Source organism: Hyla sarda, chromosome 8 (genome assembly GCF_029499605.1).
Source record: "Hyla sarda isolate aHylSar1 chromosome 8, aHylSar1.hap1, whole genome shotgun sequence".
Classification (NCBI taxonomy): domain Eukaryota; kingdom Metazoa; phylum Chordata; class Amphibia; order Anura; family Hylidae; genus Hyla; species Hyla sarda.
In genome coordinates this window covers 128,750,488-128,778,359 of record NC_079196.1, presented here as the reverse complement: position 1 = coordinate 128,778,359, position 27,872 = coordinate 128,750,488, and the positions used below count along the sequence as shown (strand labels likewise).

The following is a 27,872-nucleotide window of genomic DNA, read 5'->3' as shown; positions in this document are numbered from 1 at the left end:
CTAGTTTGAATCTGTGCTCGCATTTCATTTCTGTTGCTTCAGTATTGTATTTGTTTTATCCCTATAAATAAAAATCTAAATGAAAAATTTTTTACACAAGCCCTGCCTTGGCTTACACTTATCCAAAGGATAGTAGATAAGATGTCTGATTGCGGGGGTCACGCTCCCTCCCATAGACTTGCATTGAGGAGGTGGGGCATGATGTCACACGGGGGCGGAGTTGTGACGTCACAATAGTCGGGAAGCATAAGATTGAGAGTCTCAAACACTTCCTGCAGTGCTCACAGGTGGGTACTGCATGATAGATTGCGGGGGTCCCGCCGGCAGGACCCCCGCAATCAGACATCTTATCCCCTAGCCTTCGGATAGGGGAAAAGATGCCTTGAGGCTGGAGTACCCCTTTAAGGACAGCTCTGTGAATGTCCTTAACCCCTTAAGGACACAGCCCATTTTCACCTCTAGGACACAGCCCTTTTTTGCACATCTGACCACTGTCACTTTAAACATTAATAACTCTGGAATGCTTTTACTTATCAATCTGATTCCAAGATTGTTTTTTTGTGACATATTCTACTTTAACATAGTGAAAATTTTTTGTGGTAACTTGCATCCTTTCTTGGTGAAAAATCCCCAAATTTCATGAAAAAATTAAAAATTTAGCATTTTTCTAACTTTGAAGCTCTCTGCTTGTAAGGAAAATGGATATTCCAAGTATTTTTTTTTTTTGGATTCACATATACAATATGTCTACTTTATGATTGCATCATAAAATGTACATGTTTTTACTTTTGGAAGACATCAGAGGGCTTCAAAATTCAGCAGCAATTTTACAATTGTTCACAAAATTTTCAAACTCGCTATTTTTCATGGACCAGTTCAGATATGAAGCGGATTTGAAGGGTCTTCATATTAGAAATACCCCATAAATTACCCCATTATAAAAACTGCACCCCCCCCCCCCCCCCCCAAAGTATTCAAAATGACATTCAGTAATTGTTTTAACCCTTTCGGTGTTTCACAGGAAAAGCAGCAAAGTGAAGGAGAAAATTCAAAATCTTCATTTTTTACACTTGCATGTTCTTGTAGACCCAATTTTTGAATTTTTACAAGGGGTAAAAGGAGAAAATTTATACTTGAATTTGTAGCCCAATTTCTCTTGAGTAAGCACATACCTCATATGTCTATGTAAATTGTTCGGCGGGCTCAGAAGCGAAGGAGCGACAAGGGGATTTTGGAGAGTACGTTTTTCTGAAATGGTTTTTGGGGGGCATGTCGCATTTAGGAAGCCCCTATGGTGCCAGGACAGCAAAAAAAAAAACACATGGCATACCATTTTGGAAACTAGACCCCTTGAGGAACGTAACAAGGGATAAAGTGAACCTTAATACCCCACAGGTGTTTCAAGACTTTTGTATATGTAAAAAAAAAAAAAAACATTTTTACCAAAAAAGCTTGGTTTAGCAAAAATTTTACATTTTTAAAAAAGGTGATAGCAGAAAATACCCCCCAAAATTTGAAGCCCAATTTCTCCCGATTCAGAAAACACCCCATATGGGGATGAAAAGTGCTCTGCTGGCGCACTACAGGTCTCAGAAGAGAAGGAGTCACATTTGGCTTTTTGGAAGCAAATTTTGCTCAGGGGGCATGCCGCATTTAGGAAGCCCCTATGGTGCCAGGACAGCAAAAAAAAAACCCACATGGCAATTTTGGAAACTAGACCCCTTGGGGAAAGTAATAAGGGGTAAAGTGAACCTTAATACCCCACAGGTGTTTCACGACTTTTGCATATGTAAAAAAAAAATATTATTTTTTACACTGATTACACTAAAATGCTTGTTTTCCAACAAATTTTAATTTTTTTACAAGGGATGATAGCAGAAAATACCCCCCAAAATTTGTGACCCCATCTCTTCTGAGTATGGAAATACCCCATAAGTGGACGTGAAGTGCACTGGGGGCGAACTACAATGCTCAGAAGAGAAGGAGCATCATTGAGCTTTTGGAGAGAGAATTTGGCCATGTGCATTTACAAAGCCCCCAGTGGTGCCAGAACAGTGGACCCCCCCCCACATGTGACCCCATTTTTAAAACTACACCCCTCACGGAATGTAATAAGGGGTGCAGTGAGAATTTACACCCCACTTGCATTTGACGGATCTTTGTAACAGTGGGCTGTGCAAATTTAAAAATTTTATTTTTCATTTTCACAGACCCCTGTTTCAAAGATCTGTCAGACACCTGTGGGGTGTAAATGGCACTATACCCCTTGTTACATTCCGTGAGGGGTGTAGTTTCCAAAATGGGGTCACATGTGGGTATTTATCGTTTTGCGCTTATGTCAGAACCGCTGTAAAATCAGCCACCCCTGTGCAAATCACCAATTTAGGCCTCAAATGTACATGGTGCACTCTCCCTTCTGAGCCTTGTTGTGCGCCCGCAGAGCACTTTGCGCCCACATATGGGGTATCTCCGTACTCAGGAGAAATTGCGTTACAAATTTTGGAGGCTTTTTTTCTTTTACCGCTTGTGAAATTTAAAAGTATGGGGCAACACCAGTATGCTAGTATACAAAAATGTTTTTTTTTTACACTAACATGCTGGTGTAGACCCCAACTTTACCTTTTCATAAGGGGTAAAAGGAGGAAAAAGCCCCCCAAAATTTGTTAGGCAATTTCTCCCGAGTGCGGCGATACCCCATATGTGGCCCTAAACTGTTGCCTTGAAATACGACAGGGCTCCAAAGTGAGAGCGCCATGCGCATTTGAGGCCTAAATTAGGGATTTGCATAGGGGTGGACATAGGGGTATTCTAAGCCAGTGATTCCCAAACAGGGTGCCTCCAGCTGTTGCAAAACTCCCAGCATGCTTGGACAGTCAATGGCCAGTGGCGTCTCCAGCTTTCAGATTTTGGGGGGGCACACTGGGTGCCAGGACAAAAGTAGGGGGGGCAATTATAACAACACCACATTTATACATTGCACATGCAAATTATATCCAAGCCAAGGGCAGCATCGGGGGACCATGAAGATCTCATTGACTTCAAAGGCAGCTTCAGCATGTGTCTACGTGGAGAAGAAGTGACCTGTCACTTATTTTTTGGCCAGTTCCCTGTCAAATATTAACATAAGTAATATATGTGTAGATAGAAGCGTGCTGGCACTACCTGTATTGGTTCACAAAAAATACGTTTGTCCTATAATCCGGACTCTAAAGTATCAGACAGCACAGGCTTGTAATAATGTGGTGCTCATGTAATATAGGTAAAGACAGTTCATCCAATCGCAATAATGTAGAAAAATTACAGGCAACTCACCAATCTTTTGCAAGACTTCATGCTTAAGGGTGCATTCTCACGTGGCGTATTTTGCTGCGTATTTGCTGTGTATTTGGTGCTGCGTATTTTCCTACCCATTGACTTCAACAGGAAAATAAAATACGCAGCAGCAAATACGCAGCAAATACGCCGTGTGGGAACGTACCCTTAATTCCAGGGTGTGCAGGCAAAGCGGCTCCATGCTGCACCGGTGAGCTAGACGCTAGTGCGAACAATGACCTGTATACTGAGACTAATATTATAAATAATATCAGTATACAGGGAGGAATATTATCACCATACATATTACCATCATACTGTAACTGACCAAATCCTGTATTCTGAGACCAATATTACCAATAATACCAGTATACAGGGAGAAAATATTGTCATTATACATATTATGGTCATACTGTTACTGACACCAATATTACTGATAATACCAGTACAAAAAAATAAATATGGTCAGCACCTCCAGACAAAAGGTGCTTACTTTTAGTTGTGTGCGTTACTAGCAAGAAACAAATAATACTGCCACACCATGACCACCACTACCATTGTGACTGACTAATGACCGACTAACACCAATTGTTACTGTATAAAATTCATTTTACAAATACCAATACTCCCACATACACTGGCCTTATAGTGGTAGATACCAGCTGTACACATCACAGTGTGTATTATCCCTGTACTGTGACATCACTGTGTATTATCCATGTGCTGTGACATCACTGTGTGTATTATCCCTGTACTGTGACATCACTGTGTGTATTATCCCTGTACTCTGACATCACTGTGTATATTATCCCTGTACTGTGACATCACTGTGTGCATTATCCCTGTACTGTGACATCACTGTGTGTATTATCCCTGTACTGTGACATCACTGTGTGTATTATCCCTGTACTGTGACATCACTGTGTATTATCCATGTGCTGTGACATCACTGTGTATATTATCCCTGTACTGTGACATCACTGTATGTATTATCCCTGTACTGTGACATTACTGTGTGTATTATCCCTGTACTGTGACATCACTGTGTGTATTATCCCTGTACTGTGACATCACTGTGTATTATCCCTGTACTGTGACATCACTGTATGTATTATCCCTGTACTGTGACATCACTGTGTATTATCCCTGTACTGTGACATCACTGTGTATTATCCCTGTACTGTGACATCACTGTGTGTATTATCCCTGTACTGTGACATCACTGTGTATATTATCCCTGTACTGTGACATCACTGTGTATATTATCCCTGTACTCTGACATCACTGTGTGTATTATCGCTGTACTGTGACATCACTGTGTATTATCCCTGTACTGTGACATCACTGTGTGTATTATTCCTGTACTGAGACATCACTGTGTGTATTATCCCTGTACTGTGACATCACTGTGTATATTATCCCTGTACTGTGACATCACTGTGTGTATTATCCCTGTACTGTGACATCACTGTGTGTATTATCCCTGTACTGTGACATCACTGTGTGTATTATCCCTGTACTGTGACATCACTGTGTATTATCCCTGTACTGTGACATCACTGTGTATATTATCCCTGTACTGTGACATCACTGTGTGTATTATCGCTGTACTGTGACATCACTGTGTATTATCCCTGTACTGTGACATCACTGTGTGTATTATCCCTGTACTGTGACATCACTGTGTGTATTATCCCTGTACTGTGACATCACTGTGTGTATTATCTCTGAACTATAACATCACTGTGTGTTATCTCTATACTGCAACATCACTGTTGATACTTACACTGCACTGTGACATCACTGTATATATTAAGCCTGTATACCCTAATGTCACTGTACATATTTACCTTGCACAGCGATACAGGGTAAATATGCACAGTGACATATCACAGTTCAGAGTTAATATATACAGTGACATCACAGTTCAGAGTTAATATAAACAGTAATGTCTCTGTACAGGGACAATAATCAGTTTTGCCACTACAGGGTTAATAAACGCAGTGTTGTCACAGTAGAGGGTAACTATACAGTGATGTCATTGTACCGGGAAAATATACACTGTGAAGTCAGCATTCAAGAATAATAAACTGTGATGTCACTACAGGGTTGTTATACACAGTGACATCAAATTACAGGATGAAGCACAGTGATGTCACAGTTTATTATGAAGCACAGTGATGTCACAGTTTATTATGAAGCACAGTGATGTCACAGTTTATTATGAAGCACAGTGATGTCACAGTTTATTATGAAGCACAGTGATGTCACAGTTTATTATGAAGCACAGTGATGTCACAGTTTATTAGGAAGCACAGTGATGTCACAGTTTATTATGAAGCACAGTGATGTCACAGAGACTACAGAATGTACAACTGTACGTATGATAAAGATGGCGGGATGCTATCGGAACGTCACACATACATGGGGGAATAAAACACTTAGATAATATAGATTAATAGATAGATATGAGATAGATAGATAGATATGAGATAGATATGAGATAGATGATAGATAGATATAGATATATAGATATGAGATAGATAGATAGATAGATATGAGATAGATAGATAGATAGATAGATGATAGATAGATATAGATAGATAGATATGAGATAGATAGATGATAGATAGATATAGATAGATAGATATGAGATAGATAGATAGATAGATCAGTGTATCCCAATCAGGGGGCCTCTAGCTATTCCAAAACGATAACTCCCAGCATGTCTTTGGCTGTATGGGCATACTGAGAGTTGTAGTTTTGCAACAGCTGGAGGCCCCCTGGTTGGGAAACACTGATCTATCTATCTATCAATCATCTATCTATCTATCCATCTATCTCCTATCTATCTATCCCTCCATATATCTATATCCATCTATCTATTTATGTATCTATCTATCTTTCTATTTATCTATCTATCTATCTATCTATCTATCTATCTCATATCTATCTCCTATAGATGAGAGATAGATGAGATATAGATAGATAGATGAAAGATAGATATGAGAGATAGATAGATGAAATATAGATAGATAGATACATAAATAGATGGATATATAGATAGATATGAGATAGATAGAAAGATAGATAAATAGATGATAGATAGATAGAGAGATACTATCTCTTTCTATCTATCTAAAACAAATAAAAACGGCACAACCAAAATCCAGAGATTAGAGAGAAGTCGGGGTGCCTGCATACTTGGAACCTGGGTCCACTGGTTCCTCAATCCAGACAAAGAACAATATGATGCAGCACGCCACAAGTTTGCAGAAAATGGTGGTTTATTCCATCATGTGTACAGTCTATGCACATGATGGAATAAACCACCATTTTCTGCAAACTTGTGGCGTGCTGCATCATATTGTTCTTTATCTATCTATCTATCTTTCTATATCCTATCTATCTATATCATATCAATCTATCTATATCATATCCATCTATCTCCTATCTATCTATATCATATCTATCTATCATCTATCTATCTATCATCTATTTATCTATATATCCATCTATTTATGTATCTATCTATCTATATATCATCTATCTATCTATCTCTCATATCTATCTATCTTTCATCTATCTCTCATCTATCTGAGATAGATATGAGATAGATAGATAAATAGAAAGATAGATAGATACATAAATAGATGGATAGATAGATATGAGATAGATAGATATGATATAGATAGATATACATGAGATAGATATGATATAGACAGATAGATAGGAGATAGATGGATAGATAGATAGATAATAGATAGATGATTGATTGATAGATAGATCAGTGTTTCCCAACTAGGGGGGCCTCCAGCTGTTGCAAAACTACAACTCCCAGTATGCTCATAAAGCCAAAGGAATGCTGGGAGTTGTAGTTTTGCAACAGCTGGAGGCCCCCTGGTTGGGAAACTGATCTATCTATATCATATACATTTATCTATATCATATCCATCTATCTCCTATCTATCTATCTAATCTATCTATCATCTATCTATCTGTCTATATCATATCTATCTATCATCTATCTATATCATATCTATGTATCTATCATCTATCTATCGATCTGTCTATCATCTATCTATCCATCTATTTATGTATCTTTCTATATATCATCTCTCTCTATATATCATCTATCTACCTATCTATCTCTCATATCTATCTTTCATCTATCTATCTCTCATCTATCTGAGTTAGATAGATAGATATGAGATAGATAGATATGAAAAAGATAGATAGATAGACAGATAGATAGAAAGTTAGATGCATGGATGGATGGATAGATATGAGATAGATAGATAGATAGATAGATAGATAGATAGGAGATAGATATGAGATAGATGGATAGATAGATAGATATGAGATAGATGGATAGATAGATAGATATGAGATAGATAGATAGATAGATAGATAGGAAATAGATAGATAGGAGATTGATAGATAGATAGATAGATCAGTGTTTCCCAACCTGGGGGCCTCCAGCTGTTGCAAAACTACAAATCCCAGTATGCTCATAAAGCCAAAAGAATGCTGGGAGTTGTTGTTTTGCAACAGCTGGAGGCACACTGGTTGGAAAACACTGAGTTAGGTAATAGAACCTATTACCTAACTCGGTATTTCCCAACCAGTGTGCCTCCAGCTGTTGCAGAACTACAACTCTCAGCATGTACTGAGCATGCCAAGACAGCCTTTTGCTGTTCCTGAATGCTGGGAGTTGTAGTTTTGCAAGATTTAGAGGGGTTCAGGCTTGAGATCACTGACAGTGGTCTCTAAACTGTGGCCCTCCAGATGTTGCAAAACTACAAATCTCAGCATGCTAAGACAGCAAACTGCTGTCTGGGCATGCTGGGAGTTGTAGTTTTGTAACATCTGGAGGGCTACAGTTTAGAGACCACTGTCAGTGATCTCTAGCCTGAACCCCATCTTGCAAAACTACAAATCCCAGCATGCCAACACAGCAAACAGCTGTCAAGGCATGGTGGGATTTGTAGTTTTGCAACATCTGGAGGGCCACAGTTTAGAGACCACTCTCCAAACTGTCGCCCTGCTGATGTTGCTAGGCAACAGACTCCCGGGCACGCGGCGCCATACTCACCTCCACCGCCGCCATGATCACAGCCGCTGCCGTCATCTGGAGCTCCGCCGCCGGTTAAGTGACCGCCGCCGCCGCTACTACACGGTTCCCCCCACTGTGCCCGGACACCGATGGGTGGGCATAGCGGGGGGAACCGAACTTTAACCCCCCCCCCCGCCCCCAGTCTGCTATTGGTCGGTCGCTCCGACGATCAATAGCAGGGATAGGAGGGGTGGCACCCCTGCCACCTCACTCCTATCTCTTCAGGGGGATCGAGGGTGTCTTGGACACCCTTGATCCCCCTTATTTTATCGCGGTGCCGCCGTTGGTGGGCAGGGGGAGAGAGCTCCCCCTGCAAACACCATAGATGCTGTGATCAGAACTGATCACGGCATCTATGAGGTTAATGCTGCTGGGACCGGCGCGATCGCGGCCCCGGCAGCTGCGGTAGTACTCCGGCTGTGATTGACAGCTGAGTCCCTCCGGCGATCTCCTGCGCTGCCCGCAGCAGAGCAGGAGATCGCTTGGACGTATGCATACGTCCATTTGCGCGAACGTGTAGTTCGCCTGGACGTATGCATACGTCCAATAGCGGGAAGGGGTTAAAGTGTACCTGTCATCAACAAAAACTTTTTATATAATGTAAATAATACAATTATATGTGTATTTGTAATATACATTAGTAAAAAAAAATTATATTTATGGGTGAAAAAGAGCTGTCCATTGTCTGTGTGTCTCTATGAGTATAAATACAGGAAGTGAGGATAGGACAAGCAGGGCTCTGTGCAAGCTCCTGGTTTGTCAATCGTCCTCATGTATGAGCCCGTAGCATGTCGCAGCGCCTCACTGCACAGAGCCCTGCTTGTCCTCACTGCACAGAGCCCCGCTTGTCCACCCTCACTTCCTGTATTTGGACTCCTCATAGAGACACACAGGCAATAGCTGCAGGGACAAAAATATACATATTCTTTAACCAATGTATATTACAAATATACATATAATGGTATTATCTACGTTAAAAAAAAGTTTTTGTTGATGACAGGTACACTTTAAATGGCCCAACTAGAACCCTGACATAAATGGATGTTCACTGAAAGTCCCCATACAACTTGAAAGAGGTTGAGAGGATCTGTAGAGAAGAATGGCAGAAAATCCCTAGTTCCAGGTGTGCAATCTTTGTTGCATCATCCCCAATAAGACTGAAGGCTGTAATCACTGCCAAAGGTGCTTCAACTAAGTAAAGGGTCTTAATACTTATATCCATGCAAAGTGTTTCTTTTTTAACCCCTTAAGGACACATGACGTTCTCATACGTCTCCATTTCCGAGTCCTTAAGGACACATGACATATGAGAACGTCATGTGTTTTACCGGCCCCCCGCAACCATCTGGAGCGGAGCCGGTGCCCGATGCCTGCTGAAATCGTTCAGCAGGCATCGGGGCATATCGCCCAGGGGGGTCATTATGACCCCCCATGTCGGCGATGGCCGCAGATCGCTGGACAATTCAGTCCAGCGATCTGCGGCGGATTCCGGGTCAATCGGGTCTCCAGTGACCCGGTGACCCGGAATTATTGGCTGATTGGGGCCGTCAGAGACGGCCCCGAACAGCCAGAGCCAGCAGGGGTGAGGTGGCACTGGTGCCACCTCACGATCGCCCTGATTCGTCGGCCGGATTACCGGCCGACCAATCAGGGCGCCTGCTGCGGGTGTCACTCCCGCAACCCGCTCCGCCCCTCTTCCGGAGGACGTGAGCGGGTGCGGGACGTGCACCCCGGGTGCTGGGGACCCCGATCCCCGGCACCCCTGTTGAGATCGGGGCACCAGGAGCAGCGGCGGCGGCGGAGACGACGAGGGACTGACCTGGTGCAGCGAGGATCGTTGGAGGTGAGTGACAGCCTCCTGCTGTTGCTTAGCAACAGCTCCCAGCATGCAAAAAGGGCATGCTGGGAGCTGTAGTTATGCAACAGCAGGAGGCAGACCACCACAACTCCCAGCATGCCCTTATGGGCATGCTGGGACTTGTAGTTTTGCAACAGCTGGAGGCACATTCTTTCTATGGAAAAGTGTACCTTCAGCTGTTGTGTAACTACAACTCCCAGCTTGCACAATCAGCTAAAGTGCATGCTGGGAGTTGTAGTGGTGCATCTGGTGGTTGCATAACTACAACTCCCAGCATGCCCGTTGGCTGTCGGTGACTGCTGAGAGTTGTAGTTTTGCAACAGCTGAAGGCACACTGAGTTAAGTAGCAAACCAGTGTGTCTCCAGCTGTTGCATATCTACAATCCCCAGCCAAAGTAGTATGCCTCCAGCTGTTGCATAACTACAACACCCAGCATGCCCTTCCGCTGTCCATACATGCTGGGTGTTGTAGCTTTTGCAACAGCTGAAGGCACACTGGTTGCAAAACACTGAGTTTGTTACCAAACTCGGTGTTTCACAACCAGTGTGCCTCCAGCTGTTGCAAAATTACAACTCCCAGCATGCACTGATAGACCGTACATGCTGGGAGTTGTAGTTTTGCAACAGCTGGATGTCCCCCCCCCCCAATGTGAATGTACAGGGTACACTCACATGGGCGGAGGATTACAGTAAGTATCCGGCTGCAAGTTTGAGATGCGGCAAAATTTCTGCCGCAGCTCAAACTGCCAGCGAGAAACTACTGTGAACCCCCCGCCCGTGTGACTGTACCCTAAAAACACTACACTACACTAACACACAATAAAATAAAAAGTAAAAAACACTACATATACACATACCCCTACACAGCCCCCCTCCCCTCCCCCAATAAAAATGAAAAACGTCTGGTACGCCACTCTTTCCAAAACGGAGCCTCCAGCGGTTGCAAAACTACAACTCCCAGCATGCACTGATAGACCGTACATGCTGGGAGTTGTAGTTTTGCAACAGCTGGATTCCCCCCCCCTTAATGTGAACGTACAGGGTACACTCACATGGGCGGAGGATTACAGTAAGTATCCGGCTGCAAGTTTGAGCTGCGTCAAATTTTCTGCCGTAGCTCAAACTGCCAGCGAGAAACTACTGTGAACCCCCGCCCGTGCGACTGTACCCTAAAAACACTACACTACACTAACACAAAATAAAATAAAAAGTAAAAAAACACTACATATACACATACCCCTATACAACCCCCCTCCCCAATAAAAATGAAAAACGTCTGGTACGCCACTGTTTCCAAAACGGAGCCTCCAGCTGTTGCAAAACAACTACTCCCAGTATTGCCAGATAGCCGTTGACTGTCCAGGCATGCTGGGAGTTTTACAACAGCTGGAGGCACCCTGTTTGGGAATCACTGGCGTAGAATACCCCTATGTCCACCCCTATGCAAGTCCCTAATTTAGGCCTTTGGAGCCCTGTCGTATTTCAAGACAACAGTTTAGGGCCACATATGGGGTATGGCCGTACTCGGGAGAAATTGCCTAACAAATTTTGGGGGGTATTTTCTGCTATTACCCTTTTAAAAAATGTAAAATTTTGGGGAAAACAAGCATTTTAGGTAAAAAAAATATATATTTTTTTACATATGCAAAAGTCGTGAAACACCTGTAGGGTATTAAGGTTCAAATTACCCCTTGTTACGTTCCCCGAGGGGTCTAGTTTCCAAAATGGTATGCCATGTGGTTTTTTTTTTGCTGTTCTGGCACCATAGGGGCTTCCTAAATGCGGCGTGCCCCCAGAGCAAAATTCGCTTTCAAAAAGCCAAATGTGACTCCTTCTCTTCTGAGACCTGTAGTGCGCCAGCAGAGCACTTTTCACCCCCATATGGGGTGTTTTCTGAATCGGGAGAAATTGGGCTTCAAATTTTGGGGGGTATTTTCTGCTATTACCCTTTTTAAAATTGTAAAAATTTTGGGAAACCAAGCATTTTAGGTAAAAAAAAATATATATTTTTTTACATATGCAAAAGTCGTGAAACACCTGTAGGGTATTAAGGTTCACATTACCCCTTGTTACTTTCCCCGAGGGGTCTAGTTTCCAAAATGGTATGCCATGTGTTTTTTTTTTGCTGTTCTGGCACCATAGGGGCTTCCTAAATGCGGCATGCCCCCAGAGCAAAATTCGCTTTAAAAAAGCCAAATGTGACTCCTTCTCTTCTGAGACCTGTAGTGCGCCAGCAGAGCACTTTTCACCCCCATATGGGGTGTTTTCTGAATCGGGAGAAATTGGGCTTCAAATTTTGGGGGGTATTTTCTGCTATTACCCTTTTTAAAAATGTAAAATTTTTGGGAAACCAAGCATTTTAGGTAAAAAAAATATATATTTTTTTTACATATGCAAAAGTCGTGAATCACCTGTAGGGTATTAAGGTTCACTTTACCCCTTGTTACGTTCCCTGAGGGGTCTAGTTTCCAAGATGGTTTGCCATGTGTTCTTTTTTTGCTGTCCTGGCACCATAGGGGCTTCCTAAATGCGGCATGCCCCCCAAAAACCATTTGTCGCTCCTTCCCTTCTGAGCCCTCTACTGCGCCCGCCGAACAATTAACATAGACATATGAGGTATGTGCTTACTCGAGAGAAATTGGGTTTCAAATACAAGTAAAAATTTTCTCCTTTTTACCCCTTGCAAAAATTCAAAAATTGGGTCTACAAGAACATGCGAGTGTAAAAAATGAAGATTTTGAATTTTCTCCTTCACTTTGCTGCTATTCCTGTGAAACACCTAAAGGGTTAATACACTTACTGGGGGACATGTATCAAAGATTTTACCCCTGTTTTGTGTGTATTTTTTTGCGCAAAATTTTGCACAAGCCCTTTTTTTGCGCAATTTTTTTGTCCACGTTTTGGTAGAGCATGTCCTCCAGATGTGGCTGAATCAGGGTACCTTGGAGTGACATCTATAGTACACATGGATTTATTAACTGCGTACTTTTTTTTTACACCAAAAATTTTGCCGCAAGAGCTGTTTTTTTTGTGCAAATATAAGCCATCTTGGACTTAACGTAGCAAGATGCTCTAAATCATTGATTCTATTTTCCAAAGAGTGGATTTAGGAGATTACTATATTTACCCGCAATTTATGAAGCTCATTGCACTTGATTGATAAATTTAGGGCTTCTGCACATAATTTAGAATTCGGGAAAAGGGGTAAATTGCTTCTACCATACACAAATAATGATACATGTCCCCCACTGAATGTTTTTTTGAATACTTTAGGGGGTGTAGTTTTTATAATGGGGTCTTTTATGGGGTATTTCTAATATGAAGACCCTTCAAATCCACTTCAAAACTGAACTGGTCCCTGAAAAATAGTGAGTTTGAAAATTTTGTGAAAAATTTCAAAATTGCTGCTGAACTTTGAAGCCCTATGGTGTCTTCCAAAAGTAAAAACTCATAAATTTTATGATGCAAACATAAAGTAGACATATTGTATATGTGAACCCAAAAAAAATATATTTTGAATATCCATTTTCCTTACAAGCAGAGAGCTTCAAAGTTAGAAAAATGCAAAATTTTCATTTTTCTCATCAAATTTTGGGATTTTTCACCAAGAAAGGATGCAAGTTACCATAAAATTTTACCACTAAGTTAAAGTAGAATATGTCCCGAAAAAACAATCTCGGAATCAGAATGATAACTAAAAGCATTCCAGAGTTATTAATGTTTAAAGTGACAGTGGTCAGAATTGCAAAAAACGCTCCGGTCCTTAAGGTATAAAATGGCCTGGTCCTTAAGGGGTTATTATAGTACTTTGCTAAACATTTCTGTTTTCACATTCTTTTTACCGTATATGGTAATGAGTGTCAGTTGATGAGGAAAAACTTGAATTTTGTTGATTTTAGCAAGAGGCTACAAACATGAAAAATGTCGAGATCTGAAGACTTTCTCTTTTTCTGGCTTGATTTTCTTTTGAATTCATGTCACAGAAATACTATTGATTGTGCTTGGTGCATAGTTTGATTTGCTTTGTTTATTTTGTTCTCTGCTTTTAGATTGATTGGAGGATCAGAGTATTTTACAGCTTTACTAAATATGCAAAAAGATACTCCAGGATTGAATGGACATACTTACTTTTCAGATGTAAGACTCACAAATAATGGATTTCACATAAAAATGATACCAGGTGTGTATTTGCTTTCTGTCTTTTTTTAGTGACGCTTCTTCATCTTGTTACATAGTAACATGGTTTCATAGTTCATAAGGTTGAAAAAAAAACCAAAGTCCATCAAGTTCAACCTATAACCTTAATGAGCTGAGTTGATCCAGGGTAAGGCAAAAAACCTACATACTAGAGGTAAAAATTCCTTCCCGACTCCAAATATGGCAATCAGAATAGATCCCTGTATCAACATTCTGTCCCTATAGATCTAGAATCCTTAACCTGTAATGTTATTATTCTCCAAAAATGCATCAAGACCCCTTATAAATTATTTTACTGAGTTAACCATGACCACCTCCTCAGGCAGAGAATTCCACAATCCCACTGCTCTTACAGTAAAGAACCCCCTGGCTGTGCTGGTGTAGAAACCTTCTTTCCTCTAAATGTAGAGGATGCCCCCTTGTTATTTATACAGTCCTGGGTATAAATAGATCATGGGAGAGATCTCTGTACAGTCCCCTGATATATTTATACATAGTTATTAGGTCAGTTAGGGGCATTTGTCATACATATGTACCCATGTTAAATATATACAGCGTAGTATACATTTTTTGTGTGTAACATAGTAACAAAGTTCATAAGGTTGAAAAAGACCAGAGTCCATCAAGTTCAACCTATAACCCTAATGAGTCTCTACTGAGTTGATCCAGACGAAGACAACAAAAAAACCCTCATCTTAGAGGTAAAAATTCTGTCCCGACTCCAAATATGGCAGTCAGAATAAAACCCTGGATCAACCTTCCGTCCCTATAAATCTAGAATCCATAACCAGCAATGTTATTACTCTCCAAAAATGCATCCAGGCCCCTTTTGAACCCTTTTACAGAGTTCACCATGACCACCTCCTCTGGCAGAGAGTTCCATAGTCTCACACCTTTTACAGTAAAAACCCTGTTTGTGCTGGTGTACAAACCTTCGCTCCGCAAGGTGTAGAGGATGCCCCCTTGTTATAGATACAGTCCTTGGTATAAATGGATCATGGGAGAGATCTCTGTACGGTCCCCTGATATATTTATACATAGTTATTAGGTCGCCCCTAAGCTTCCTTTTTTCTAAACTAAAAAACCAAATTCTGATAATCTTTCTGGGTACTGTAGTCCTCCCATTCCCCATATTACTCTGGTTGCCTGTCTTTGAACCCTCTCCAGCTCCACTTTATCTTTCTTGTACACTTGTGCCCGGTACTGTACACAGTATTCCATGTGTGGTCTGACTAGTGATCTGTACAGCGGTAGAATTATTTCCTTGTCGTGGGCATCTATGCCCCTATTGATGCACCCTATGATTTTATTTGCCTTGGCAGCAGCTGCCTGACAGTGGTCACAACAGTTAAATTTACTGTTAACTAAGACTCCTAAGTCCTTTTCCATGTCAGTCGTCCCAAGTGTTCTCTCATTTAATACATAATTCCAGCCCGGATTTTTCTTCCCCATGTGCATTACCTTACATTTATCAGTGTTGAACCTGATCTGCCACTTCCCAGCCCAAACCTCCAACCTATCCAGATCCATTTGTAACAGTGCACTGTCCTCTATAGTGTTTACCGTTTTACAGAGTTTAGTATAATCTGCAAAGATTGATACTTTACTATTCAACCCCTCTACAAGGTTATTAATGAATATATTAAATAGAACAGGACCCAAGACGGACCCCTGTTGTATCCCACTAGTAACAGTCACCCAATCAGAATAAGTACCATTAAAAAACCACCCTCTGTTTCCTATCACTGAGCCAGTTACTTACCCACTTACACACATTCTCCCCTAGCCCCATCCTTCTCATTTTATGCACCAACCTTTTATGTGGAACTGTATCAGAATAAGTACCATTAATAACCATCATCTGTTTCCTATCCACTTGCACACATTTTCCCCCAGCTCAATCCTTTTCATTTTATGCACTAACCTTTTATGTGGCACCGTATCACATGCTATGGAAAAATCTAGATATGCAGCGATTGCCCTTGGTCCAGTCTGGAGCTCACCTCCTCATAAAAGCTGAGCAGGTTAGTTTGACAGCACCAATCCCTCATAAAACCATGTTGATATGGAGTCATACATTTATTTTTGTCAATATACTCCAAAATAGCATCTCTTTGAAAACCCTCAAACAATTTACCTACAACGGAGGTTAAACTAACATTCGTATGATTCCCGGGGTCACCTTTTGAACCCTTTTTAAATATTGGCACCCCATTTGCTACACGACAGTCCTGGGGAACAGACCCTGTCACTATAGAGTCCTTGATTATTAAAAATAGGGGTCTGTCTATTACATTACTTAAAGGGGTTATCCAGGAAAAAACTTTTTTTTTATTTATCAACTGGCTCCAGAAAGTTAAACAGATTTGTAAATTACTTCTATTAAAAAATCTTAATCCTTTCAGTACTTATGAGCTTCTGAAGTTAAGGTTGTTCTTTTCTAAGTGCTCTCTGATGACAGGTGTCTCGGGAACTGCCCAGTTTAGAGGCAAATCCCCATAGCAAACCTTTTCTAAACTGGGTGGTTTGAGCCAGTTCATATATAAAAAAAAGTATTTTCCTGGATAACCATTTTAATTCTTTTAGAACACGAGGGTAAATGCCATCTGAACCTGGTGATTTGTCTATTTAGATTTTTTGTAGATGGCACTGTACTTCTTCCTGGGTTAGACAGGTGACCTGTAATGGGGAGTTTACCTTATCTCGCTGTATTTCACAGTGGAGAAGAATTTGTTTAATATATTTGCTTTTTCTTGATCCCCGCCAACACTTAAATTTTTTTAACTTTTTGCTATTTATATAGTTAAAGAATCTGAGATATACTGGTATACTGCTTTATGCTATTCCATAAAACTAACCACTTAAAAAAATACTTAAATTGCCCCTTTTTCCAGTTATACCCAAAAAAAGCTATGAAAAAATATTGAACCACTATAAGTAGCCAGACACTCACTGATTATGTCGGGCATTTAACGCTTCAGAAGCCATGATGAATGTTAATCATGTCAACTAAAGTGAAAGTAAAAATCTGCAGTTGCTCAGAGGAGGTAAAATGGCTTAGAAGAGTCCCTTTACCTGCCTCCTACCGCCGATCGCTGACTTACTGATGTAGCCTGGCATAGCCAAACAAGATCAGTGGATAGCTAATTACACTGTGTAATGCTATGCCATAAGCATAGCATTATACGGTGAATGCAATCTAATGATTACATATAAAAGTGTAAAATAAAAAAAATTATATAAAAACCCCTGCCGTAATAAAAAATGTAATAACCTTTATTTTCCCATTTTGCTAAAAAAGAAGAAAAAAATTATAAATATAATGTTTATGGTCCCGCACAGTGAATGCAGTAAGCGTAAAAAAAAAAAAAACAACAACAAAAATACTGATTTTTTTATTGTATCAAAAGTCCCATCAAAACAAAAATAGTACTGGTAAAAACTACAGATCATGGCACAAAAATGTGTCTCATACATCCCTGTAAAAGGAAAAATAAAAAAGTTATGGGGTCAGAAAAGGACAATTTTATGCATACCAGTTTTTTTTAAAGTTTGCAATGTTTTTAAAGTAGTACAATTATAGAAAAACTATATAAATTGGATATTGTTTTAAACGCATTGACCTACAGAATTATGTGTCATTTTTACCATAAAGTGCACTGCGTAAAAAGCAAACCCTTCAAAATTATTAAAATTGCAGTTTTCTTATACATTTCTGCCCACAATAATCTTTGGGTTTTGGGATACATTTTATGCTAAAATGAAATTCATTACAAAGTACAAATTGTCATGCAAAAAAAACAAGCCCTCATATGGGTCTGTAGGTGGAAAAATAAAAGAGTTATGTTCAAAGTTGCTGCTTTTTTTGTCTATTGAAAAGTCACATATACGCAAAAATGTTACCGATAAAAACTATAGATCATGAAGCAAAAAATACAGCCCTATATGGAAAAATGAGAAAGTTATAGTGGTCAGATTATATTTAACCCCTTAAGGACCCAGCCAGTTTTCATTGTAGGATCCGGCCATTTTTGCACATCTGACCACTGTCACTTTAAGCATTAATAACTCTGGAATGCTTTTACCTTTCATTCTGATTCCAAGATAGTTTTTTCATGACATATTCTACTTTATGTTAGTGGTTAAATTTTTCGATACTTGCATCATTTCTTGGTGAAAAATTCCAAAATTTGATGAAAAAATTATTTAAATTTTTGCTTTTTTTTTTTACTTTGAAGCTCTCTGCTTATAAGGAAAATGAATATTCAAAATAAAATATATATTGATTCACATATACAATATGTCTACTTTATGTTTACATCATAAAGTTGACATCGAAGTATAGCAGCAATTTTCCAATTTTTTACAAAATTTTCAAAATCGAAATTTTTCAGGGACCAGTTCTGTTTTGAAGTGGATTTGAAGGGCCTTCATATTAGAAATACCCCATAAATCACCCCATTATAAAAACTGCACCCCTCAAAGTATTCAAAATGACATTCAAAAGGTTTGTTAACCCTTTAGGTGTTTCACAGGAATAGCAGCAAATTGAAGGAGAAAATTCTAAATCTTCATTTTTTACACTGGCATGTTCTTGATTTTTTACAAGGTAAAAGGAGAGAAATCTTCCTAAAATGTGTAACCCAATTTCTCTTGGGTAAGGAAATACCTCATATGTGTATGTCAAGTGTTCGGCGGGTGCACTAGAGGGCTCAGAAGGGAAGAAGCAACAGTGGGATTTAGGAGAGTGAGTTTTTCTTAAATAGTTTTTGGGGGGCATGTCGCATTTAGGAAGCCCATATGGTGCCAGAACAGTAACCCCCCCCACATGAAATAATATTTTGGTAACTACACCCCTCCAGGCACTTAACAAGGTGTCCAGTGAGCCTTAACACCCCACAGGTGTTGTGTAAATTATTATTTTTTCCACTAAAATGCTAGTTTTCCCCCAAATATTTTATTTTTACAAGGGGTAATAGGAGAAAATGCCCCCCAAAATTTGTAACCCCATCTCTTCTGAGTTTGGAAACACCCCATGTGTGGATGTCAAGTGCTCTGCTGGCGCACTACAATGCTCAGAAGAGAAGGAGTCACATTTGGCTTTTGCAAAGCAAATTTAGCTGAAATGGTTTTTGGGGGGCATGCGGCATTTAGGAAGCCCCTATGGTGCCAGAGCAGCAAAAAAAAAAACACATGGCATACTATTTTGGAAACTACACCTCTCAAGGAACGTAACAAGGGGCACAGTGAGCCTTAACACCCCACAGGTGTTTGACGACTTTTCGTTACAGTTGGATGTGTAAATGATTTTTTTTCACTAAAATGCCAGTTTCCCCCCAAATTTAAAATTTTTACAAGGGGTAATATTAGAAAATGCCCCCCAAAATTTGTAAGCCCATCTCTTCTGAGTATGGAAATACCTCATCTGTGGACGTCAAGTGCTCTGCTGGCGCACCACAATGCTCAGAGGAGGAAGAGTCACATTTGGCTTTTGGAACTAAAATTTTGCTGAAATGGTTTTTGGGGGGCATGTCCCATTTAGGAAGCCCCTATGGTGCCAGGACAGCAAAAAAAAAAAAAAAACCCACATGGCATACTATTTTGGAAACTACACCCCTCAAGGAACGGTGTTTGACGACTTTGGGTGTGTAAATTATTTTTTATCAATTTTTTCCACTAAAATGCATTTTTTTCCCCAAATGTAACATTTTTACAAGTGGTAATAGGAGAAATACCCCACAAAATGTGTAACCCCATCTTTTCTGAGTACGGAAATACCCCATGTGTGGACATCATGTGCACTGCGGGTGCACTACAATGCTTAAAAGAGAGGGAGTCGCATTTAGTAAGCCCCTATGATGCCAGACACATGGGGTACACATGGGTTACAGTGAGCCTTAACGCCCCACAAGTGTTTGATAAATGTTCATGAAGTGGGATGTGAAAAGGAAAAATTTGAATTTTTTTTTACATTAAAATGCTGGGGTTACCCCAAATTTTTCATTTTCAATAGTGGTAACAGGAGAAAATGTCATTGTAAAATTGTAAATACATTTCTTTGGAGTAAGGACATACCTCATATCTGGGCGTAAACAGCGTGCACACTGGTCTCAGAGGAGCAGGAGCGCATTCAGGGGCCTTGAGCTTGCTGCCAATGGAGCCAGAACAGTGGGACCCCCCCTCAAGGGGCATTACATGGGGTACACTAAATAACTAAAATGGTGTACAGTGGGACGCAAAATCATAAAAAAGGTTATGTTCCCAGAATGATGACTCTGAATCATCATTCTGGGAATGTGATGTGTGTGGCCATCCCTAACCTTTTGCCTCAAATGCGCATCCCACTCAGGTGGAGAGAGAGCGCTGCGCATTTGAGGAAACATAAAAAGTCCCCGATGTGACTAAGTGACCCATGGCCCATTTTTGTAAAAAATACCCCCAGAGGTCTTATCATTTTTTATTTTTTTTATAAAAGTGTTTTTGGGCACTTTAGTGGTTTTATGGGGTTAAAACTTGGAATGTACTCTCGATTTGGTACATTGGAGTCAAATTATGGGAAATTAAAATTAATAGGGAAAACTTAGTACTCTATGGAAGTGTGATAGTCCCTGAAGCAGTTTTTAATGCAGAGGCCTGGATGATCGGGGCAAGTGTCACATTGAGTGGTGGTGTCCTTCAGTATCCCCCTCTTGTGACACACACTGCATTTTTTCTGGGATCATCCCTTCTTTCCAGGGGGACTTCACCTGGAAAGTGTTGGCCTGGGACAATCCTGGCACCTATAACTTCATTTCCTTGGGAAGTCCGGCCTGCTCTTTCCCGATCGCCAAAGATCAGGACCTTTAGGACTTCTTCTTGGAACTGAAGGAATCTCCCTGTGTTGCCAGCATACTAGGACAGTACAAAAGAGTTGAACATGGCAACCTGTACCATGTAAACCGCAACTTTTTTGTACCATACCTGTGTTTTCCGCATGGCCATGTATGGCTTGAGGACTTGATCAGAAAGATCAACTCCCCCATATACCGATTGTAGTCCAGAATACAATCGGGCTTGAGGACCGATGTTGTGGTACCTCACACAGGTATGGGATGGTACCTCCCTCTGTGAAGAGGATTGCCAGAATTTGTAGTCTAGAGCAGTGTGTGCTTCATTCAACAGGAAGTTTATGAAATATAACAGACTGGAGATAAGATTATTGGTGCTGTGGGAATTTTATTTTGGGTCGGCACCACACACAGGGACACTGGTGAAGGCATTACCCACGATGTGGAGCAACTTTATTTTATTTTTATCCCCTTCCCTCCCCAGGACAGATGGGTATGTCCTAATAAGGGGAGACCGGCATCCGAGCGGAATTGTGACGTCATCTTGCACCATGTTGCGATGCCCCTCGCTGATGCTTCCAGCCTCAGCTAATAGCTACTGCTAGGCTATTCAGCCAATCACAGGAACTAAAGTACGTTGCTGTGTGTGGGTGGATAGTTGGTTAAAGGACAACTGTAGTGGAACACTTTTATATATGCCCGTGTCTCAAAAATAAACAAAATAAACTCATACATACCTTCCTACGAGCCCCCGTTGGTCCGGCACAGGCCTCATGGTCCAGCAGTGCTGACCTCATTACACTTCCTGGGGACGGGGATGCCTCAGAGCCGTCGGCGTATCACCGGCCGCAGCGATGTCCCTCCCCGGCCTGTGATAGGCTGAGCCCACTGTCATGGAAGGAGCTCTGGCCGGCTTCTTACATGACAGTGGGGTCAGCCTATCACAGGCCGGGGCGGGACATACGCAGGTGAAACGCCGACGGCTCCAACGGGGGCTCGTAGGAAGGTATGTATGAGTTTATTCTGTTTATTTTTGATGCACAGGCATATATTAAAGTGTTCCACTACATTTGTATTTGCTGGATCCCGATTTGCTTAATTGGTACCGATAAAATCTAGAGATCACGGCACAAAAAAATTAGCCCTCATTCAGCCCCGTATACAGAAAAATAAGAAAAGTTATAGGGGTCAGAAGAGGACAATTTTATAGCATTCTAATTTTCATACAAAAAGTTAAAAGAAATTGGGTATCTTTGTAATTGTATGTCATTGTATCCAAAAGGTACACTGCATAATGGCAGGGTTTAATTTTTTTTTCAATTTCGCAAACAATATTTTTTTTGGGCTTTACTCATTGGTGATATTAGCAATGTCATTACAAAGTACAACTAGTCCCGCAAACATATAGATGGAAAATTGGAAGAGTTATGGATTTTGAAAGGCAAGTAGGAAACAATGTAAATGCAAAACTAAAACTAAAAACCAAAAATTTGCTGTGCACCCCTTAAGTAAGTAATAAAGGTCTGTCAAGCATGATATTTAATTTAAAGGGGTATTCCAGGCAAAACCTTATATATATATATATATATATATATATATATATATATATATATATATATATACTGGCTCCGGAAAGTTAAACAGATTTGTAAATTACTTCTATTAAAAAATCTTAATCCTTCCAATAGTTATTAGCTTCTGAAGTTTTCTTTCTAACTGCTCAATGATGATGTCACGTCCCGGGAGCTGTGCATGATGGGAGAATATCCCCATAGGAACTGCACAGCTCCCGGGACGTGAGTCATCAGAGAGCAGTTAGACAGAAAACATCAACTCAACTTCAGAAGCTAATAACTATTGGAAGGATTAAGATTTTTTTATAGAAGTAATTTACAAATCTGTTTAACTTTCCGGAGCCAGTTGATATATAAAAAAAAGTTTGGGGGGGGGGGCGTGGCCTGCTATGCACACCGTGTAGCTTTACTTTCTGTGAGCTCGGTGACTGCATGGGAGAGAGAGGCCTACATTATCTGAATGATGGTGCGGAGGATGAAGCTAAAAGGCCCCAAAGGCGTGGGAAGCTCCCGGGCTCCCTCGGCACCAATATCTAATTATTTTACCCCTCTGGCCAGGCTCCAGGACTCCTTGGACGTGGTCCCCCCAGGGCCGCCGCCATCTTCAGCTCCCTCACAGCAGAACGAAGCCCTGCCCTCCACTGCACGCGGCTCCTCACAGCAGGCGCCATCTCGGTCCTCCGGCACAGAGGAAAAGAAGTCGCGGCGAGGACGCCAGGCCTCCGGTGAGTGTGCGGGCCCGGAGGAGAGACCCCCCCCTTCCCTCTGCTGATTGATCTGCCCATCGGGGAACTGTTCTCACCTGCCCCAGCTGCTCCGACTCCACGGGGCTCCCCTCTGCTCCTGGAACCGACGGATGCTGCGTCGGCCATTCTCCACACGCCACTACAGCCCAGCCATACCAGCCCTCAGCTCCCCTATCCAGCCCTAGACCGGACATTACCACACCACCTGAAGCGCCGGGAATGCGGTGGCCCCATCTGGCACCTGGGGTCCCCGTCTTGGCTGGAGACATCACTCCTGCAATGGCGGCCTGTCCTGGATAGCAGGGTTCCCCCCTGCTCTACTCTGCTGTGCAGCCCCCTCATCACCTCCCCCCCTGGGCCCACATCCCCAGGCTCCTGAGGGGGTACGACCTCCTTCCTCACCGGCCACCTCCTGGTCCTCCTCTGGGGGTAGCCCTTGGCCCCTGCAGGCCCCAGCTGGTGACTTTGTGACTTAGGCTATGGTGCACTGCCCCCCACAGCACTCACAGAGGCCCCCACAACTGCCCGCTCCTGCACCTGTCCTGGACCCTGCCCCACCAAGCTCTGCTGCGGCTCAAATACTACAATGAGCTCCAGACGTTGTTATCCTTTTTACCTACTAAGGCTGATATTGTAGCCCTCAAGGAGGACTTGCGTTCTGCCTGGAGACGGGACCTCCAGGGGGTGCAGTCTGAGGTGGACACCCTCTCCGCTACAGTTGGGACTCTGGAATCCTTTCGCTCTGACACCCAGGAATCTATTGCTGAGCTTAGGGCTGCAGTGTCTAAACAAGTGGTTAATCAGAAGCTGTTGCACTCTACATAATATCAGACTGCGGGGTCTCCTTGAGGCGACTCGATCGGTGGTCTTCTGCCTATGTTAATAGACATCTTCAATTCTATTCTTGGCCGCCCAGCTCAGTCCCCAATTGCTATTGACCGGTCGCACAGGGCTCTCCGTCCTCCCAGCTCAGACCCTGCTAAGCCGCGGGACATTATCTGTCGCATTCACTATTTCTCTGCTAAAGAAGAAATTATGCAAAAGGCCCGACAGCTCAGGGACATTGACTTTGATGGGGCTAAGCTGCAGCTTTTTCCGGATTTATCGAGACACACGCTCCGCCTGTGAACGGCCCTGAAGCCCCTCCTGCACGAACTGCAATCCCACCACATTGTGTACCGCTGGGGCTTCCCGTTTGCCCTGCATGCTCATCACCAAGACAAGTCTGCTACCATCCGCACCTTGGAGGACCTCCCCTATTTTCTCCGGACATTTGGACTCCCACCTGTGTCACTCCTGGGATGGGAGGAGCTGTCCACTGACCCCTTCTCCTCCCTCCTTCCGCCCCAGCCTAGGCTGTGCTCCTCCCAATCTGAGAGGTTCTCCCCGTGACCCCAACGCTTCTGATGCCGCCGTCACAGCAGATCTGGCTCTATGGAGAGGCCGGGAGGTTTCCGAGAGGGTTGATTCCTGTCTGTCTGTACTCTGATGTTATGATAATGCCTTTGTGCTTTGCGGTCAAATGCTATTTATGCTGTCTCATTGGGATTTTTTTTTCTAGGTGCTGGTGACACAGGCCCACATGGCCCTGCTGTAGCCATTGTCTAGTTGTTTTCTTCCTATACTTGCCCTCTCCTCTGCTACCTCTCTCTCCTTTTTACTACCCTCTCTCCCCGTGTCGGTCACTAGGGCTCCTCTTTCTTCTCTGGTGTTTTCCTTCCAGTTGTGATGATTCTGTCTCCATATTGCCCCCAATCGGTTGAGGCAGGATTTCTCCCTGCCTGTGCTTAGCCTCGTGCTATATATCTAGTCCAATTTTGCGGCCATTTGTTGAGCTGCTGTTTTTGTTTCTGGTCTTTGTATCTGTTCTTCCCCTGAGTGTTCTCTTTGTCGCTGGTTTTTCCTCCCCTCTGCTGTACTTGTTTCCCCTTTCTCTTTCCCCTCCTTGTTTTTCCCTTCCCTCCTACTCCGGTTTGGTATTCTTCTTGTCCCCTGTCTGTGTGGTCCCCTGATCCCGTCCCTTGCCTCCCCTGACCCCTGTCCCCGCTCTCTACCGACTCCTCGCTCTCTTCGCTGGAAGTAGCTGGTCTAGGCCATGATGTCCATTAAAATTGCCTCCCTGAATTTCCAGGGCTTTAATGTCCCTGAGAAGAGAGCAAAGATTCTTTACTCTCTGCACAGACAGAGGGCTATGGTGGTCTGCCTTCAGGAGACACATCTCCTCCGGGACCATGCTGCAGTAATTCGTAACCGCTATTATCCTACGTGGTACGAGAGTAATGACCCAAGTCAGAGGGTGAAGGCTGTAGCCATCCTGTTCCACAAATCCCTACTGCTGCAGGTGTTAGACTCCAAGGTGGATGATAAGGGCCGTTATGTTTTTGTCACCTGCTCCATCCAGGACAGGACTTACACGATTGCCAATATTTATGCCCCGAATAGTGGCCAGCTGTCCTTTCTGCGTACAATGTTGGATGACCTGACCGTGTTCTCTCAGGGGGTGTTGATGGTTTGCGGGGATTTTCATGTCTCTATGCTTCCTTCCTTAGACTGTTCCTCGGGGACCTCTGTCCTGTCTCATGCTCAGCTAAATAGGATCCGACAACTTCTCTACTCTATGCAACTGACGGACCCATGGAGACTGGCTCATCCAGACACACGTGACTACACTTTCTATTCTCACGCTCGTAAAGTATATACTAGGCTGGACTATATCTTTGTTAGTCACTGTCTTCTCCCTCAGGTACTGTCCTCCTCCATTGGTTCCATTGTTTTCTCGGACCACGCCCCGGTTTTCTGTGACATATCACTGCCGAATGGTCCACGGAGAGACTTTATGTGGAGACTTAACAAATCGCTCCTCTCTGACTCGCTGTGTCTGGCTGATCTGAGGGCAGCGATTGCTAATTTTTCTCTGTATCATGCCAGCGATCCCACATCCCCCCAATGCCGCTTGGAAACGCTGAAATGTGTGCTCAGAGGTGTACTCATTAAACATGGTGCCTGTCTTAAACAGGAGGCATCCCAGAAGTTGCGAGACCTTCTCGCTCAACTAAATTCTTTGGAGTCTCGACATAAATCCTCTCTCGGAGGAGGAGGTCTACCGTGAGTTACTTACAGTCCGGAGGGAGATACAGGTACGGATAGACAAGAAGTATAACAGATACCTTCAGATTTGCTCTAGTGTTTCCTATGAATGGGGTAATAAAGCGGGTAGGATGCTAACTAGGGCACTGCGGGACAAAAGGAAGGCCCTCCATGTCCCCTCCATTAAGTCCTCCTCAGGCACCCTGGTCCATCTGACCTCCCAGATCTTAAATTGTTTTCGTTCATATTACACTGACCTTTATAATCTTGACTCTCAGACCTCTGACTCGGGGGACCCCCCTCCGGCTCTCTTGGAATACTTGCAGAGGACCAAGCTGCCTACCCTCCCTCCCCAGTCACTCCTTGATCTGGAGCGCCCTTTTGGCCTGGAGGGAGGTAATGGAGACTGTTAAGTCCATGCCGTCCGGCAAAGCTCCTGGTCCTGATGGCTTTACCTCGAAGTTTTACAAACTTCTTATTACAGAGTTGTCTCCATGCCTCCTTGGGGCCTTTAATGCGGTCTCAGATGTCTCTCCTTTCCCTTAATCTTTTTTACAGGCCTTTATTATGGTCATCCCTAAAGAGGGCAAGGACCCCAACCTTTGTCAGAGTTATAGACCAATCTCCCTCATAAACGTTGATGCTAAATTGTACGCAAAGCTCCTGGCTGAGCGTTTGTCCCCCTTGCTGGGAGCCCTCATCCACCGTGACCAGGTGGGCTTTGTACCTACCAGAGAAGCTCGAGATAATACATTGAAGACTTTCCCCTTGATTCATCATCCTCAGGTCTCTTGCATTCCTTGTATTTTACTATCCCTTGATGCCGAGAAGGCCTTTGATAGGGTGGCATGGGGCTTCCTGTGAGGGGTCCTTTCTAATTTGGGTTTGGGTCCTTTGATGCTACAACGCATTTTTGAACTATACACTAGTCCTCAGGCTAGGATACGCATTAATGGGTCCCTGTCCGCCCCGATAGATATACGTAATGGTACTAGGCAGGGCTGCACCCAGTCCCCTCTTCTCTTTGTGCTGGCTATGGAACATTTCCTCCAGGCAATCAGGCAGAGTGAGGAGGTGAAGGGTGTCACGGTCTGTGGAGAGGAGATTAAATGTGCAGCTTTCGCGGATGACCTCTTACTATACCTCTCGTCCCCT

At 42.6% G+C, this 27,872-nt stretch overlaps 1 protein-coding gene across 6 annotated transcripts in view; it reads left to right on the top strand.

Annotated features, from left to right (window-relative positions):
- Positions 1-27,872, top strand: part of PMS1 (PMS1 homolog 1, mismatch repair system component) — a 666,172-nt gene that overhangs the window by 563,324 nt on the left and 74,976 nt on the right. For all 6 annotated transcript variants that reach the window (XM_056533911.1, XM_056533910.1, XM_056533915.1 and 3 more), the window contains one exon: positions 14,336-14,466. In XM_056533911.1, coding sequence (XP_056389886.1) covers positions 14,336-14,466 — 131 coding nt within the window. The remainder of the gene's footprint in view (positions 1-14,335; positions 14,467-27,872) is intronic.